Raw genomic sequence first — 16,340 nt, 5'->3', positions numbered from 1 at the left:
CCTAAAGATAATAGTCATTTCGTAGAGGAAAAGTAAAGACCCATAAAGCTGTGACTTGAAATCTATTTTACAATTATTAACTGTATTTCAGTCACATTCCTCTGCCTTTTCTGTCTCCTGATTTCTGTTTTATCTGTTGGGGACAAAAACCAAACCTCTTTATAATCCCTTACATTAAAAGGTTAAGCTCTTTGCTGGGCTCCCTTCTCCCCACCCTTAGCTGTATTCATAGAGCCGTATCTCGAAAGTCTGCCTTCAGTTGTCACTCCCTACCCACAGTAGTAATTGTTACAGGGATAATTTGGTGTAAGCTGGTCTCTGTCAGCCGCGTTCCCAAACATTTGCATTCGTTTCTATTTTATCTGTGCATAAAACACAACTGGAGGTAGTCTGAGAGTACAGAACAGAGAGGTGACCTTAAGACAGAGCCTAGAAGCCAGCTCATGGTTTCGTGAAGATGTTCTGACAGCCACCTGTCTGTCTGTGCGGTGCTCACGTGTCTGTGTCCCGGGTTTCGTCTCTAGGGCATTCGTTTACCTGAGCAATCTGCTGTACCCCGTGCCCCTGATCCACAGGGTGGCCATCGTCAGCGAGAAGGGCGAAGTGCGGGGCTTTCTGCGTGTGGCTGTGCAGGCCATTGCAGGTAGGTGACCCCCTTCTCAAATGAGACCTGTGGATTCTCTGCCTGGAGACAGAGCAGGCCGGTTCCGTGTGGGCCACGCAGCAAGTAACGGCATAGACGGCGGCGCCTTGTCTGTCTCGGAGAAGGCCTTTGTTGTTTCCTCGCTAACAATTGTTCCCAAATATCAGAAGTAGGTTCTATTTAGTCTGGGCTACCGCTGTTTTAGAAAATGGAGTAAAAGGAATTCCAAAGAACAAACCTTGGATAACTTTATAAAAGTCATTTGCATTTTAAATAATATATCTTAACTGCCTCAGAAGTAACAAAGGATTTTCAGGACTTTTTCTTGCCTAATTTTCTCTCAGCGCACTTGTTCTAGACAGTCTGTCCTTCAGCTGCTATTTGGGGATGCATGGATCGAGAGGCTGACGCTCCTCCGTGATCCAGCCTACAGTCTGAGGAAAGAATGGCCATTCCTAAATTTTTCTGTTTTAATTTCCAAACACTGTGCTGTGTTCAGTAACCTTTCAGCTTTTCTTCATGGATGTCTGTGACATAGTCACCAATGTCAAGTTTATGGGAATCTCCACAAGTACAGTCTAACATTTTCAAATATGTATTGAGTATTATTAAATATAATCTCACCAAGTGAAGGGATCAGTATTTTCAGATATGACATTTGAAAAATATCAAGGACATAACTGCTTCTTTACTGACTGGTCTCACGCGAGCTGAGGAGGTCAGTAAGTTTATCTGAGTAGAGTGGGAAGCGGCCCACATGACTTTACTGCTTGGGTCTCATTCTTTCTTAATGCACAAGGGCTCGTCCTTCAGTGTCGCCTCTTGTGGTAAAGTTCTGGGAACCCGAAGCCTCCACTACTGTGCTGTTTATTTTATAATCCAGTGGGAGTCATTCCCTCCCTGCCCTGTGTGTAGTCGTGTTCGATCCTTGCTTATTTACTTGTTTGTTCTTTCCATTTAGCGGATGAAGAAGCTCCTGATTATGGCTCTGGAATCCGCCAGTCAGGAACAGCTAAAATATCTTTTGATAACGAGTACTTTAATCAGGTGAGAAACCTTCCAGGAAGAGGAAAGCCTTCTAGCAGGAGACAGAAGTAGACAGGGTTTGAGTAGGGTGTCCAGCACTGGAGACCAGCTCTTCACCTAGAACGACAAAACGGAGGCCACCACAGCGTGCTTAGTAGAACGTGGGACACGTCCGACAGTTACAACAGCAGAGGGAAAGGCCCAGCATTTATGTTTCATCGTATTGCCTTTTCTCAGGCAGCTCTTAATCCACAAACTTTTTCAGTCACTGTTATTTGTTAGGCAAGTAAACAAAAGAAGGAGCCTGGGGGACACTACACTGTTATTCCCCTTTGTCATCCACCTCCCCCTGCCTTGTTTGCAGAGCGACTTTTCTTCAGTTGCAATGACTCGTTCTGGTCTGTCCTTGGAAGAGCTGAGGATTGTGGAAGGACAGGGTCAGAGTACAGAGGTCATCACTCCGCCAGAAGAAATCAACCGGATGAATGACCTGGGTGCGTAGACGGAGTTTACTATGACTGGGGACATTTTCAGAGGTCAAGGGAGATAGTCACTTTCATCCACCAGGAATGGAGAGAATGCCCTGCTCTCTTTGAAGGGTGGTCAGTGCACTGTTTGAATCATGCGCGTTCATTTGACTCCCTCTAGATTTGAAGTCCGGCACCCTGCTGGACGGGAAGATGGTAATGGAAGGCTTTTCCGAAGAGATCGGCCACCACCTGAAACTGGGCAGCGCCTTCACGTTCCGTGTCACGGTGTTGCAGGCCAGCGGAATCCTCCCAGAGTATGCGGACATCTTCTGTCAGTTCAAGTAAGCTGCCCCGTGCCTCTGCCGCCCCAGCCCCTCACCCAGGTGGCGTCCTTCGTGCTCCGCAGAGTGCTTGACACTTGCGAGAGACTCACACTCTTGAGAGAGAAACGACTAAATAAAATACTTTCTTTACTCAAGATGGGAGTAAGAACCGGAAATCTACAGTGGAATGCAACGGAGTTCATTGTGGGGAGGACTGGCCGCACATCCTGCTCGACGGTTCCGTTATGGACTGTCTCCCTCTGTAGAGCAGTGTGACTGCTCTCATGTGTCACCAGTGCGGAACTCCAGGGTTTGGGCACCCGCTCCAAGCAGAGCATGGAGGAATGTAGATCAGAGATGAACTGGTGCCCCGGGGGCCTCTGGTGGGTACAAGGTATAGTCTGGAGAAGAATGAGAAGAAAATAGGAAAAGGTACACATAGTATGGAATGCTGCAGAGCCAGCAGTAGGTGACATCAGTGATTTGGAATGCCTGACCATAGGACACAGGACAGTAGTCAGTCTTTTGGAAGGCGAAGAGTTCGTGATCCAGGTCTCTGCCCCCCGTTCAGTGTCTTCTCCTTCCGTTTTTCCCTGCAGAGGTGCGGGCCGTCCTTATGGGTGTGTCTGTCTGGCAGTAAATCTTCATATTGAGAATGCTTTAATTCTGGACTTTTTTTTTCAGACTAATAATAGGGAGGGAGAGAGAACAATAAAATCTCACTATTTGTGAGAACAAATAAATACAGCCCACTGATTTGAAGAAATATTTTAGGAGTGTCTTCTATATTGCAAGCCCTGTGGGAAACAGCCACTGTCTTTTGGGGAGACGGGCACATCAATACATTAATTACAGTGAAATCACTGCTTTTGAAGAAAAAGTGGTTCTTAGTACTGTGGGGACACAGAACTGTTTGAGTGAGTCAGGGCAGATTTTTTGCAAGAGGCGACAATTGAACCTTCTCATAGCTGGTCTTAGAGAGACTCCTAGTCAGTTATAGACTTTAGTATGAGCTTGCAGAAGTTTGAATCTACCAGATATTTTCTACGTGAAATGATGTCATAGTATTTATTCTCAGTGGAAAACTGTAAACAGTTAACTGAATTCACTCTTCACGTTGTCTAAGGCATCCTTGCATATACAGCATATACATCCACATAGCTAAGTGATGAGGGTCAGTTAATTTTTCAGTCATTTTTGAAATAAAATCTAAAATGCTGCCTGAGTTATTGATACAGAAGCTGTTTTGACAAGGAAGTGTAAATCGCTTGGCTCGGTTAGACACCGCTTAAGTAGGTAGGGTGCTTCTTTCCGTGGGATCCAAGTGGAGCTGTTACAGCAGATCATGGTGAAACCATCGAATGCGAAGCTCACATGTCTTATATTTTCATTAAGCTTTTTGCATCGCCATGATGAAGCATTCTCCACCGAACCCCTCAAAAACAACGGCAGAGGAAGTCCCCTGGGCTTCTACCACGTGCAGAATGTAAGTGACGTGGACATTCTTGCCAAATATATTTTGGGTTTGTGGTACCTTGAAGTGGCTGGTGTGAGAGCATCGTCCAGGGTAGGCTGCCTTTGGCTTTCTCAGTAGAGGAGGGATGACAATCTGAGCTGTTGTGCTGGGAGTGGGGTGGGGAGGGGAAGCTCTGTGGGGAGAGTAGACAATGGAGAGAGTGGCCGGAGCAGTGAGCTCATCCTCAGGGACAGAGCAGCTGGCCTTCTTCTCTGAATCACAATGGGCCCGTGAATAGTGTCAGATTAATCTGCCCATAAAATCTTCTGTCAGTTTGAACATGGTTGTTTTTAGTGTTTTCTTCTTAGAAATACAAGCATTTTAGTGTGTTTTATTAAAGTTAATGTATTTACTGTCCTTGAAACCATGAGGTACTCACATTGTTCAGTTGCAAATAAGATGGAAACTATTAAATACCTATGATTCAGATTCTGTTTTCCTTCCAGCTGATACTGTGATTAATCCATTAATGCCTCTCACAGCTGTTTGATATGTTGAGTAAGAAAACAGACCTTCCAGCTCTTCTAGAAGGTTCACTCCAACTATTCAGAAGTCATCATTCTCATCACAATAGCTAACATTCATTGAGAGCTCTTTTGTATCACTGTTATGCGTGCTTTTTTGTGCCTTAATTCATTTAATCCTCACCTTTATGCCGTAGACAGTCATAATCCCCGTGTGAAAGCTGAGATAACTGAGGCACACAGCAGTTAAAGTCACTCACCAAGGTTACAAAACTAGAAAGAGGCAGAGATGGCCTTTGAACCCAGAGAAATGCGAGCATGTGTGTACTCGATAATCGTTGATTACCTACTGTGCACAGAGAGTGTGCCTGACACCCCTGGGGATGCACAGATGAGTCACAGGTGGTTATTGTCCCCAAAGAGCTCATCTAAACAACAGTAGAACAAGATACAGAGACAGTAGAAAGGTGTTCATTAAATGCAGTGGGAGTAGAGAGAAGGGAAAGTTATTTCCATCCACAGGAAGATCCTTGGGGGGTGGACGGTTAGGCGGAAAAGGAGGTGGAACTTCCCGAAGGATATAGTACAAATGAAAAAAGGTGGGTCATACTTGGCATTGTACCTAGCAGGGGTCAGTCATGTTTTTCTTATCGTCGTTACTGTTTGAGCTGGTTCTTGAAGTTTAGGAATGGCTTAGAAGTATGGAGATATGGGAAGGCCCTGCAGGCTGGACTGTAGGGCAGAGGAGAGAGCAGGTCAGTTTGATCAAGCTGAAACAGTAAGTGTGAAGGGCAGCAGGGGGCGCCAGAGGTCAATTGGGGCAGATGATGGAGGGTCTTGAATGCCTGAAGCTCCATAACGTCGCTTCAGAATGAAAACCGGAGAGGAGACCCTGTCTTGTATTTCCGTGTGGGAGGCCTGGCCTGCATACTAAAACACCCAGCAATTACCGGGTACTCAAAAGTGCTAACATTTTGATTGCAGCAAACATGTGTCTTGTCTTCTGATAAACCTTCCCCTAATCTAGCTTGGCTTTATTTCTTATTAGATTGCAGTGGAGGTCACGGAATCCTTTGTGGAATACATCAAAAGCAAGCCTATAGTGTTTGAAGTCTTTGGGCATTATCAGCAGCACCCGCTTCACCTGCAAGGACAGGAGCTTAACAGGTTGGGGCCAAATGAGCAAAGATTTGTGTTGTTGCTGTCGTTGTTGTTACTGTTGTTGTCACTTGCTAGAAAGGAAGAAATCTTTTGAGGGGTTAGGATAACTAATTAACAGTTTTATTTACCAAGTAAGTTGTCGAGGACAACGACGGGAGCTTTGAGATGATGGCAGTATCAGTGTTAACGAAGAAATTTTCTCCGTTTGTTAGCTGTGACTTAGAAGGGGATTTTCATTAAAATGTCTTAGCCTCAGTTTTACTGCATGGGAGTATGTCTGGTATCTGATAGTATGTCAGAGTTGAAAGTCCAAACGGTCTGTATCTAAAGATGATTTAAACGTGCCGTTTATATCAACGCGGGACTCTTTTTAGTCTTGAAGAACTTTGTCTCCCTTCCTTTGCAGTCCACCTCAGCCGTCTCGACGATTCTTCCCTCCGCCCATGCCACTGTCCAAGCCAGGTGAGCTCAGGCTGCGTTCTTCGCGTGATGTTCTCTTGAATACCTCTCTTATTCTGAACGACTTTTCAGATCAAAATCATATTCTGATTCCCGCTCTAGTTCTCTGTATCCTTACGTATTCTTGTACCTAGCAGGAACTAGATTTCTTGGCTCCCAATTTAAAATAAGACGTAAGAAGCAATAGGGCTCCATTCCTGCCAGTTCTCTGGTCATCTCATTGTAGCTTTAGACGAGCTTCCTGTGCCTGAATCTCTCCGCTTTGTCTGTAACGTCCCATAACTGTCAGGTGACTGGGCACTGCTCTGCGTATTAAAGTTATTCTGCATGTTCATTTATCCTGTTCTGACTTATCTTTGTTTATTTTCATCCTTTTCCTCATTGCCCACTTGCCACATTTCCCACCCCACCCTCTGCTCATTCTCCACCTCTGTACGCGTCACCTCCATCCCGCCTTCAGACCATGAGAGAAAGATTGAGCTGATCCGATTTCTCGTGTCTGGCTATGTGAATGTGCATGTGCTGGACGCGTTTTCTGAGCACGCCAGCGTGCTTGCATCCTCCGCTGTTGCCACCTTCCAGGATGGGGCTGACCCCTTGCCGCCTTTTCTTTTCCCGCCAGTTCCCAGCTGCCAGAGCGAGAGGGAACCTAAACGATATGGTTAGTAGCTAAATCAGCCCTGCCTTAGACGTAGAACCATCCTCAGGGCCTTGTCCTAAAGCCGGGCGTCTATGTGCGAAACGCTGACCTTTCTGTTCGCTGCTCGAGCCGAATGTAGAGTTCGGCACGTTGTCACGATCATGTCATGATCCTGAGATCCTGAGATCAGAGAGATCTCAGGAAGTGCCCATCCCCCTCCTGGGGCCCCTTTCACATCGCCCTCCGGGTCCCTGTATTTGTTTATTGAATTCTTTGCAATAGCAGTTTTAATTTTACAGATTTTTACTAGCAGATGGTTTTTGTTTTTGCCGTTTTGTTTTTACTGTCAGGTTTTGCTTTCTGACCCTTAGACGACCACCAGAATCAGTTAACCCTGTTTCCTTCTTAACTAGCGCCACCAGCTCTTGTGGATCCCATGAATAATGCCACCGCGTGATTCATAGCGCCCCTTTCCATACGTTGTTTTGGTGGATCCCCGTAACCCCTTTTGAGCTAGCAGGCTAAGTATTATGGTCTACATTTTATAGGTGAAGAGACAGACTCCCAGAGTTTAAGTGACTCAACTAAAGTCACATAGCTATTGAGTGGTTGGGCAGTAATTAGACCCCAAGTCCCTGAGCCCTCACTCCAGTGCTCCGAAGTCCTGACTGGGGACCCCTCTTTGTATTGCCAAGTTTCAGAATTTCTAAGTAGTGTTTCAAAGTGCCCACCATGTAGAATCTGAAATTTTTGCAAATCAGTGGATTTTTGGCTAAAATCTCAGTAAAGTTAAGAATATGGAATTTTAAAAGAACATGCATAACCAGAGATCATTTATAGAATCCTGTATTTAGAGAGTAGACCAGTGGTATCCAAACGTGTCCGCACACTGGAGTCCCCGGATGGCCGAGTCCCTCCCCTGGGGATTGTGATTAGTGGGCCTGGGCTGTGGGCCGGGCTGTGCCATCTTTAAGATCCCTAGGTGACTCTTATGCAGGGAGGGTCAGGAACCGCTGGCTTAGAGGGTGGGTCTGTCCTCCCCGCCTCAAGCTGTGTCTTGCGGATGCTGCCCACCTTGCTTTCCCCATGTGGTTATGATGCTCTGTGTGCCACAAAATGCCAGAGCCTAAAGAAGATTTTTCATGGTTTTGTGAGCACGCTTACTCTGCACAAAACCTGTTTTCTCATCATTGGGTAGTTTGTGGAGAGAGAGGAAGATGTTCTCTCCATTTTCCTCGTTCTCCGAATTTAGAGGTACTGATGTAGTTGATGTTGAAGTTTCTCGGAGTCTCCTGCGTTGAAATCTGTCCGCTGACTCTTGTAGCCTTTCCCAAGTGTGTCTTTGAAGACTGATGTTAGAGAAGTTGATACTTTTACTGAGTAGACTAGGATCAGATTTTGACATTTTCTAAAACTTTTTAAAGTTCCAGCCACCAAGTTAAACACCATGAGCAAAACCAGCCTTGGCCAGAGCATGAGCAAGTATGATCTTCTGGTTTGGTTTGAGATCAGTGAATTGGAGCCTACAGGAGAGTAAGTCCAACTTTCTAAATTTATAAATAAGGCAAAGTTTTTCAAAATGAGCACATGTAATTTTGAGTCTCTCTTCTCATATTCAGCTTCATGAATCGTTGTCACTGTCAAATTCCAGTTCTGAATTGAATTTTTGTGGTCTTGTGTTCTTTGAGTTAGATGTTTGTCAGAGAACTAACTAGTATAATAATTTGCCTTCTTGTTAGCAACAGCAAGGGCCTGGAGACTGGCGCTTTGTTAGGAGGGAAGACAGCCTCCCTAGAGGGTTTACCAGCAGCATATCGCATGCAGTATGGTCAAGACTTGTATTAATAATCTCAGGGATGGGATTAGGGGGCAGAGTATTTCCCAGGACCAGGAGTTTTCAGCCTTGGCACTGTTTGGGGCCAGATAATTCTCTGTCGTCAGGGCCTGTCCTGTGCATTGGAGGATATTTAGCAGCAACTGTGGCCTCTAGCCACTAGATGCCAGTAGCACCTCTTCTCCACTTGTGATGACCACAAATGTCTTCAGACAGTGCCAGGTGCCCTCTAGGGAACAAAATCACCCCCAGTTGAGGACCACTGTCTTAGATCAAAATGATCAACATCAGTTTAGTATGAGCTTTCTCTGAATGTGATTGTTATTTATAGTTGTCTCTAAAATCTTTTTCGAAAAACACAAATAAAAGAGATCCCCTCCTGAAACAGAGCAAGGGGGGCTGTGTCCATTACCTCGAGGGTAGGGGGTAATGTTACCCTGCTAACTCTATGTGTAGTGCCGAGTGCACCCTCATGCTCATCCGCCTGAAACATCTGTTGAGTTCCTACTCCATGCGAGGCGTGGCTCTGTCAGTCCTGTATATAGTGGTCAGTAGAGACATCGCTTTAAGAATTTGACTTTCCATAGACAAATCTATAATAGGATTATAACGTTTATCATGAGTGAGAGGTAGTTAAGGAACAGTTTCTAGTCTTATTCGTATAAAATGATCTAGAATCTGAAATGATCTATGTCCTCACACTTGCCATTGCCATTGTCCATTATTTATGGAATATCTGTTATGCAGGGGGCTGCGATGAGCCATAGATATGTGAAGAGGTTCACTGGGTACAAATGACTGTGTGATTAAACACCCGAGTGGTGAGAAGGACATGGATTGGAGTTTAGAAAATCGAAGACCACTGGGGGCGACAACAGCCAGGGAGGACCTTGCCGACGAAGTGGCACTTAGCGTGAGCACCCGACCTGACTTCTTTCTTCTGCCTTTCTGTTTCTGTAGGTATATCCCAGCTGTGGTTGACCATACAGCGGGCTTGCCCTGCCAGGGGACATTTTTGCTTCACCAGGTACTAATGAGGGAGCAAAAGGGAGCATAGGAGAGAACACAAAAAAAGAGTTTAGAATAAGAAACACAGCTCTGATTCTCTGCTTTTCTTCTCTGTTTCAAGGGGATTTGGAGGTGGGCGGACTTTGTCCTCTCCTTTTTAAAAACTTTTTTGTGTTTGTTTTTAATGTTTCTTCCTCAGATCTTGGCTTATATAAATACATATTCTTGCTTTTATATGTAAATATATTTTAGAAAAGCTATTTTGAAAAAGTGTGCTTCATTCAATTACCGTAATTCATGCAGCTTCCATGTCATTTTATACAATTTTCCTTTCATTATGGTTGGGAGCCCTCACAGCCAAAAGTTCCAAATGGGGAGAGAGGATGAGGTTTCAGTGGGCTGAAAACCCGGCCCTGGAATGTAGGAACGGAGGTCCCCTTTTGGTAAATCAAACGTAGATTCAGTGAGTGCTCAGAAATGCGTATGCCAGTCTGGAAAACAACAAACGAGAGGAAGTCATAGGCTGCCCCAGCTCAACTGCTGCCCCACCCCGTTACCTAGGGCATCCAGCGAAGGATCACGGTGACCATTATCCACGAGAAGGGCAGTGAGCTCCACTGGAAGGATGTCCGTGAGCTGGTGGTAGGTGAGTACGCTCCGCTGGCAGGGGACACGGCCATGCTTTTCAGGGGTAACGTTGCTCCCTGCTGGGGGCACAGGGGCCGTGTGCACGACTCTGCTGGAGACACAGGCCCTGGGGAGTACAGAGGCCTCGAGTTTGCGACTGCTCTTTTTTTCTCGGCTCTATCATTAGGACACATTATTCAAGCAACTGTTGTCTGACTGCATTACCCTGGGCAGGGATCTGAGCTGAAGTCTCTGCTCATTGTGAGCTTGCAGTTCAGTTGAAGAGACAGTGTATGTGTGTACAAAGCATGTACAAAGTGTGGTGAATAAGGACCAGAATGAGGACCAGCGAAAAAGACCTGTGATAGGAGAGTTCACCACAAAAAGGATCCAGGAGGAGAGGATCCGAGTAGATCCCAGAGAAATGAGAGGGGTTTTGTTTTGTTTGTTTTCCACTCATGGAATCATTTTGAGTAAGATAGCCAGGAATATGTCTAAAATGCAAATGGTTAGAAACCCATGGCCAGAGTGGAGAAATTAAACTAAGGCATAGTGAGAGGAAAAAACCGGCTGACAGTATGAGCTTTAGAATGGCATGGTGAGCTTCTGAGTCTTCTATTGCCTTGAACTCTTTGACAATGGGGAAGCATCAGAATATTTTTAAATATAGAAAACATAGTACCTAGGATTACAAAGGAAACTAATAATGTTGAAATGCAGTTGTTAAAATACTGAACAAATCTGTAGTCTAAGCTTTTCTTTATTGATGCATTCGATAAGTAGCAGGTTAAATTTCTATCATTTCAAAGTAGTGGTGAATGTCAATATATTTTACATTAGTGTGACATGAAAACATCTGATTTCCACTGGGGGCAGGGTCATAGGTACTGCTGATTCTCCGGTGGTTCGTCCCCTCCCTTCATAATGGAAGGAAATACCAAATTTCCGTTACGGGTTCATGAAAATAAAGTTGTAACTTTTTTTTCCATTCAGGCTCATGGACATCCTGAATTCTGTCCACACAGCCATGGGCCTGGATTAGCAACCCTGGAAGGGAGATTATAGTCTCTCCTATCTGGGGCAGTGATGTCAGGCTTTCTCAAAATTAATTTTTATGTGGAACACTATTACATAAAACGGAAGAGATGCTTTCTGACTAGAAGAGGTAGGATAGGGTGCAGAGGCAACAGTTCCTTAGGCTTCTCTGAAAAACCCTATGATTTATTCGCTTATTGTTTTAATAAACACATAGTACTTACTGTGTGACAGGCTCTTTTCTCAAAGCTCTAAAAAAATTTATTTAATCCTCATAACAATCATATAAGGGAAGCATCGTAATTCCCACTTGACAGATGAGGAAACTGAGGCTCAGAGAGGTTGCGCAGTGTGTCCAGGCCCCACAGCTGGTGAGTGTTGGAGCTGAAATTTGAACCCAGCTGTCCAGCTCCAGAGACGATGCTCGTAACCTCTGTGCAATGCTACATCCCCTGATGTTAATTTGTGGTATCGTGAAAGCAGCAGCTTAAGAAATTTGCGTAAGAGGAGTGAAGGATGGATTGGGAAGCGGGGACAGTGAACAGCCCGAGACCGGTCAATGCTACCGCAGCGTTCCAGATGCGAGGGGCGGCCTTTGCGGGCAGGGCGGTGACGTTGGAGGTCCGATGGAAATGATGTAAGAAACTCTTTGAACAAAGAATCATAAGGTTGCACAATTGATTCAGTGTGGGAAGGAAAGGGGAGACAGGATGTGGACAAGAATGAAAGACCATTGTAGAGTCAACCAAGTGGCCCTCATGGCACCCGACGTTACACAAAGGTTTAAAAGGCTCGTTTCAGCTGAGTGAATTTGTTTTGTTGTTAAGTATACCCATGTTTCGGTTTCTTCATTTTTTCTAGGCCGGATTAGGAATAAAGCTGAGGTGGATGAAGCTGCAGTTGATGCCATCCTCTCCCTAAATATCATCTCTGCCAAGTACCTGAAGTCCTCCCACAACTCCAGCAGGTGGGGCACCCTGAGGAGCGCGCTGTCAGCCTGTGGGCGGATTAGTACACCTTAGATGCCTTATTCGGTAGTGACTGCCATTCAGGTGAAGAAACTAGTTCCCTCCTCAACTCAGAAATCCCTACTTCCTCCCCTGCCTGCCCTTCTCTCCAAAAATAAGAAAATAAGTCATGGGAGCTATGTATATGTGATCAGTTACCCTCACAGGGTGGAAATGTGCTCTCCCATTTGGAGTTTAGGTAGATGTAACACAATGAAAGAGAAAAAGGCAGAAAAAGAAAACTCAGCACGCTATCCAAGGGTTTAAAAGTACAAATTAATTGCTGCTAAGGCTAAATGTTTTCCTGTGAAGTGGTCGCTGTGGAGAAAGTCTCTCAGTCCTAAGTGTCCTAGAAACGACCTCCCAGGTATAGTGAACCCTCTCGTGCTTGGTCTTTGCTGCTGCCAGTGTGGGCCCGAGGAGTCTCAGTATTTGCTTTTCATTTTCATTTATGCGTAAAAGCGACAAACTAATATAACCTCCTCTGACCAAGATTGGCTGCAATAATTAACGAATTACATTTTTTTTTTAATTTTAAATTATTCCCTTTAAAATTCCATTTTATAATCAAGTGATGACAGACAACGCAGAAGTACACGACCATTCTGCTTCCCTCGTCAGACTGGACATACATCGGGGCCCCGTTCCCTCCCCAGGAAGGCGTTACACCGTCGTGCACAGAGATGCCACAGAGATTCCGTTTCTTCACTTAGTCAGGGCCGGGAAGCGTGCGTGTTCTGACGTGAGCTTAGAACACGGCCTTCGCAGTGCAGGACTTCTCTGTGCTTCTCTCTGCTCCTGAGACACTTGCTCACATCTGCGTTGGGAAGAGGGAGAGCAAAAATAAGACACTAGGCAGAGACAGATGAAAGTCTGGGCCAGGATTAATTTTTTCTGTTATAGTTTTTTTGCGTTACAGTTTTGCAAGGAAAGAGAAAAAAGAGATGGCTGCTTTTTGCCTGAAAGAGGAGCTGGCAGGGGCTGTGGAGGGAGGGCGAAGGAGTACAAGAGGGTGTGTATGCCTGGCGAGGGGGGCGCAGAGATGGAGATGGCTACTTTGACCCTCCCCGGCCCTTTCCTGGGCAAAATCTTGAGCAATCCCGTTTCTCTAAAGTCAACAGTTACCAACCCCCCCGTAGTGTTTTCTCTTTTGCTGGACATTTATAGTGAATGTTCAGCTGGCATCCATCACATTTTCTTCGCAGCTATGAGAAATATTATCTTAAATTTCTCTAGGGTACTTAGCAAAATACACAGGGAAAGGTGGTGTTTGCTTGAAATGCTGGTTGTGCTAAACTTGCCTATGTTAGCATAACCAACCCCTGGGCTGTAGACCATCCAGTATGGTCTGCGGCCACTTAGGAACCGGGCTGCACAGCAGGAGGTGAGCGGCGGGGCAGGGGAGCGAAGCTTCATCTGTATTTGCAGCCGCTCCCCAGCGCCAGCATCTCCGCCTCAGCTCCGCCTCAGACCCATCAGGCATTAGATTCTCATAGGAGCATGCGTCCCTAGTGCCAAAAATTTGGGGACTGCTGGTAACCTTCAAAAGTCCCTTGATTCATGCCCAGCTGCAGTTCAGATGCTTTGGTAGGTGAACTTAGCTTTGTGAAAAGCAGCTTATCTTTCACAGTAGACAGAATTAATTTTTTAAAGTTGACTAAAATAAAGAATAAGACACGCACTTTAAACATTTTCGTTTTAAATTTGGTGGCACAAGAAGTAGACCTATAAAGAAAATCTAAGTGCAAAATCTTTTAAACTTTTTATCATTTATCATTAAATTTTATCATTTCTCCCTTTCTTTTACATCAGTCTCACTCAAACTAAACAGCTGTTTTTTAAACAATTCACCATTATCAAATCTTTTAAAAATGTTGAACTGAGTTTTCACACTTAACTTTTGCTTCAAACTAAACAGAAATTCTTTTTTGCCCTCACGTCTCATCGATTTGCCTAAATTGAATTCAGTTAGCTAATTCTAACAGGTACGTCTGCCTAAACGGGTTTGGGACCAAGTACGACTGACACTTGCTGAGCCCACAGCTCCCCTCTTTGGAGCAGATAGTCTGGGCCTATGAGCTACCTCTCTAGTGTAGAATGTTCAGTGAGAACGGACGTCAGTCTTTATATTTTAGGGATATGAAGAACGTAATGTGGTAAGTTGCTAAATGGAGTTTAGTTAGAGAGCTTTGAATCTATTTGCCTGGGGTTTAATGTTGACAGTTGAACTTACAGCTCCAAGTTTAGGTGTGATACGTGTGTGTATATTCCATACATCGGTATGGGGCGTGATTCCCAAGGGCCCCCATTACTCCTTTCCTTCCCTGTCCTATGTTTGTTACCTGATTCACTTGTCCCCTTAACTCCACAGCAACGTCCTACCACTTCTGATACTCAGTCCCCTCCAAAAGGGATGGTAATAGAGGCGGTCTCCGCACTCCATCTGTGCTCAGCATTTTCTTTAATTGACTGTCTTGGGAGGGGGCCCCATGTCCTTGTAAGCCCTCTACCAAATTGTGTCGCATCGATCTCTCTTGTTAATTGTCCACTTGGATTCACTTTGCCTAACAGTAGATTTGCCTTTTTTATATATTTTTTTCTTCTGCTTCTCTCTCTTTCCTTCTTTTCCTTTTGCTGCACTAACTAAAGCTTTTTTTTTAATGTTTTTGCAGGCTCTTTCTTGATAAGGATATTCCTAGGTATTTTCTGTTTGCTTTTTTTTTTTTTCGCACTTAATGATTCTAGTTTATCAGAATGCTTTTTGTCTTATGTCGCTTTGACTGCTATCTTGATTTCGTGTTTCCCCATGCAGACCTGAGCAAACCTGGGCAAACCTGGGCTAGAGCGAGACCTAATTCTGCACCCACTGTGCCCTGGTTTTTCTGGTGTGTGTGCAGTTTCACATGTAGCTTCTTAAACGATTTGTAGAATTTTTTGTCATTGTCTCATTCCATTTACTAAACTTGTCTATTTTATTCTTAGGGCTCTTCAGGGTATCCTTTCCTACATTACAGGATAGAGTGTTACTCCCCTCATTTCGTAGGCAGTCTTGGGCTTTGTTTTCTGCTCTTTGTCTTCTGTCGAAGCTTGAAAGTTTTGTTGCTGTGTATGTAGCTTTGCATAACTGTTCACTTTTTTCTTTGTTTTGTCTTACCCTATAGTAGAGACCAATTTAGCTATTTAGGTAGCTGAGTCTGTGAGAAATATTTTGTTTATTTTTAAACTTAGATCCGCTTTCTCCTGTCAGGGCTGCTTGTCTCGTCTGTTTTTTTTTTTTTTTTCCTTCTTCTTTGGAATAGAAAAAACCCCAGCTCATTGGTGAAGGAAACTTTTCCCATCTCTCTCTCTCTAGCTGGTTTAGGGGAGGAAGAAAATGATACATAACAGTACAGCCTACAAGGTTTGAATGTTTTTTAAAAAGATACACACACTGCAATCCATTGGAGATTGTTTCTTAACGACTGTGGGTGCCATGGAGGAAAACATGTCTCAAGATTCGGCCCTGTTTCTAAGTCTAAATTCTTGTGTCAGCTTGATTCAGTTGACATTTCTCGCCAGTCTTAGTTGTATTTGTTACAACCACCTCTCAGTAATTGCCACCTTTGCTGGGTATTCCAAAAGAACATGCTGCAGTATCTCCCTCCCCAGCGCCAAACGAGACAAAAAGAAACTTTTTCCCCCCCAATACGGAAAGACTTTAACGAAGTCAAAAATTCTTTTGTATTAGCCAAGTTTCTAACGGTGAAATTTTCTCTTTAGATTAAGCGAAACTTAACCTAAAACAAATGCCAGGAGGCTTTCTTACACAAATTAGAAAAGTTGGCCTCAGTTGAAAGAGTTGTAGAACCTAAGTTACGATTTTCAATTTTCGACTGCAGGTCGCAGTGATAGGGATGTCTGTCAAGTATTTCCAAGTCGATAAATGCCCTCCGCTAAGAGGAGGTTCGTTTCCCTTCAGCACGGGTGTATCCAGACCTTGTGATGTGACAGGTAGTCCCCATTCCAGGGACCTCAACAAGCACGGGGACACAGTAAAAGAGCAGTCTCCGGGCGAGAGAGCCCTCAGGTGGCTTTTGCTGAAGTAGTGGATATCGCCACCCCATCTTAGAATTAATATGAAGATTTGA

The 16,340-nt window shown here is 44.6% G+C and overlaps 1 protein-coding gene across 1 annotated transcript in view; it reads left to right on the top strand.

The window, feature by feature from the left end:
* KIF1B (kinesin family member 1B) overlaps positions 1-16,340 on the top strand; it is a 113,585-nt gene that overhangs the window by 83,147 nt on the left and 14,098 nt on the right. Inside the window, exons 25-35 of the mRNA XM_023532663.1 lie at positions 525-643; positions 1,605-1,690; positions 2,034-2,163; positions 2,318-2,480; positions 3,858-3,948; positions 5,491-5,609; positions 6,010-6,065; positions 8,127-8,235; positions 9,497-9,563; positions 10,106-10,190; positions 12,068-12,205. Coding sequence (XP_023388431.1) covers positions 525-643; positions 1,605-1,690; positions 2,034-2,163; positions 2,318-2,480; positions 3,858-3,948; positions 5,491-5,609; positions 6,010-6,065; positions 8,127-8,235; positions 9,497-9,563; positions 10,106-10,190; positions 12,068-12,205 — 1,163 coding nt within the window. The remainder of the gene's footprint in view (positions 1-524; positions 644-1,604; positions 1,691-2,033; positions 2,164-2,317; positions 2,481-3,857; positions 3,949-5,490; positions 5,610-6,009; positions 6,066-8,126; positions 8,236-9,496; positions 9,564-10,105; positions 10,191-12,067; positions 12,206-16,340) is intronic.

The sequence above is a fragment of the Pteropus vampyrus genome, unplaced genomic scaffold (assembly GCF_000151845.1).
Source record: "Pteropus vampyrus isolate Shadow unplaced genomic scaffold, Pvam_2.0 Scaffold86, whole genome shotgun sequence".
NCBI classification, from domain to species: domain Eukaryota; kingdom Metazoa; phylum Chordata; class Mammalia; order Chiroptera; family Pteropodidae; genus Pteropus; species Pteropus vampyrus.
Note: the sequence above shows the minus strand (reverse complement) of the source record. Positions and strands in the feature narration are given on the sequence as shown.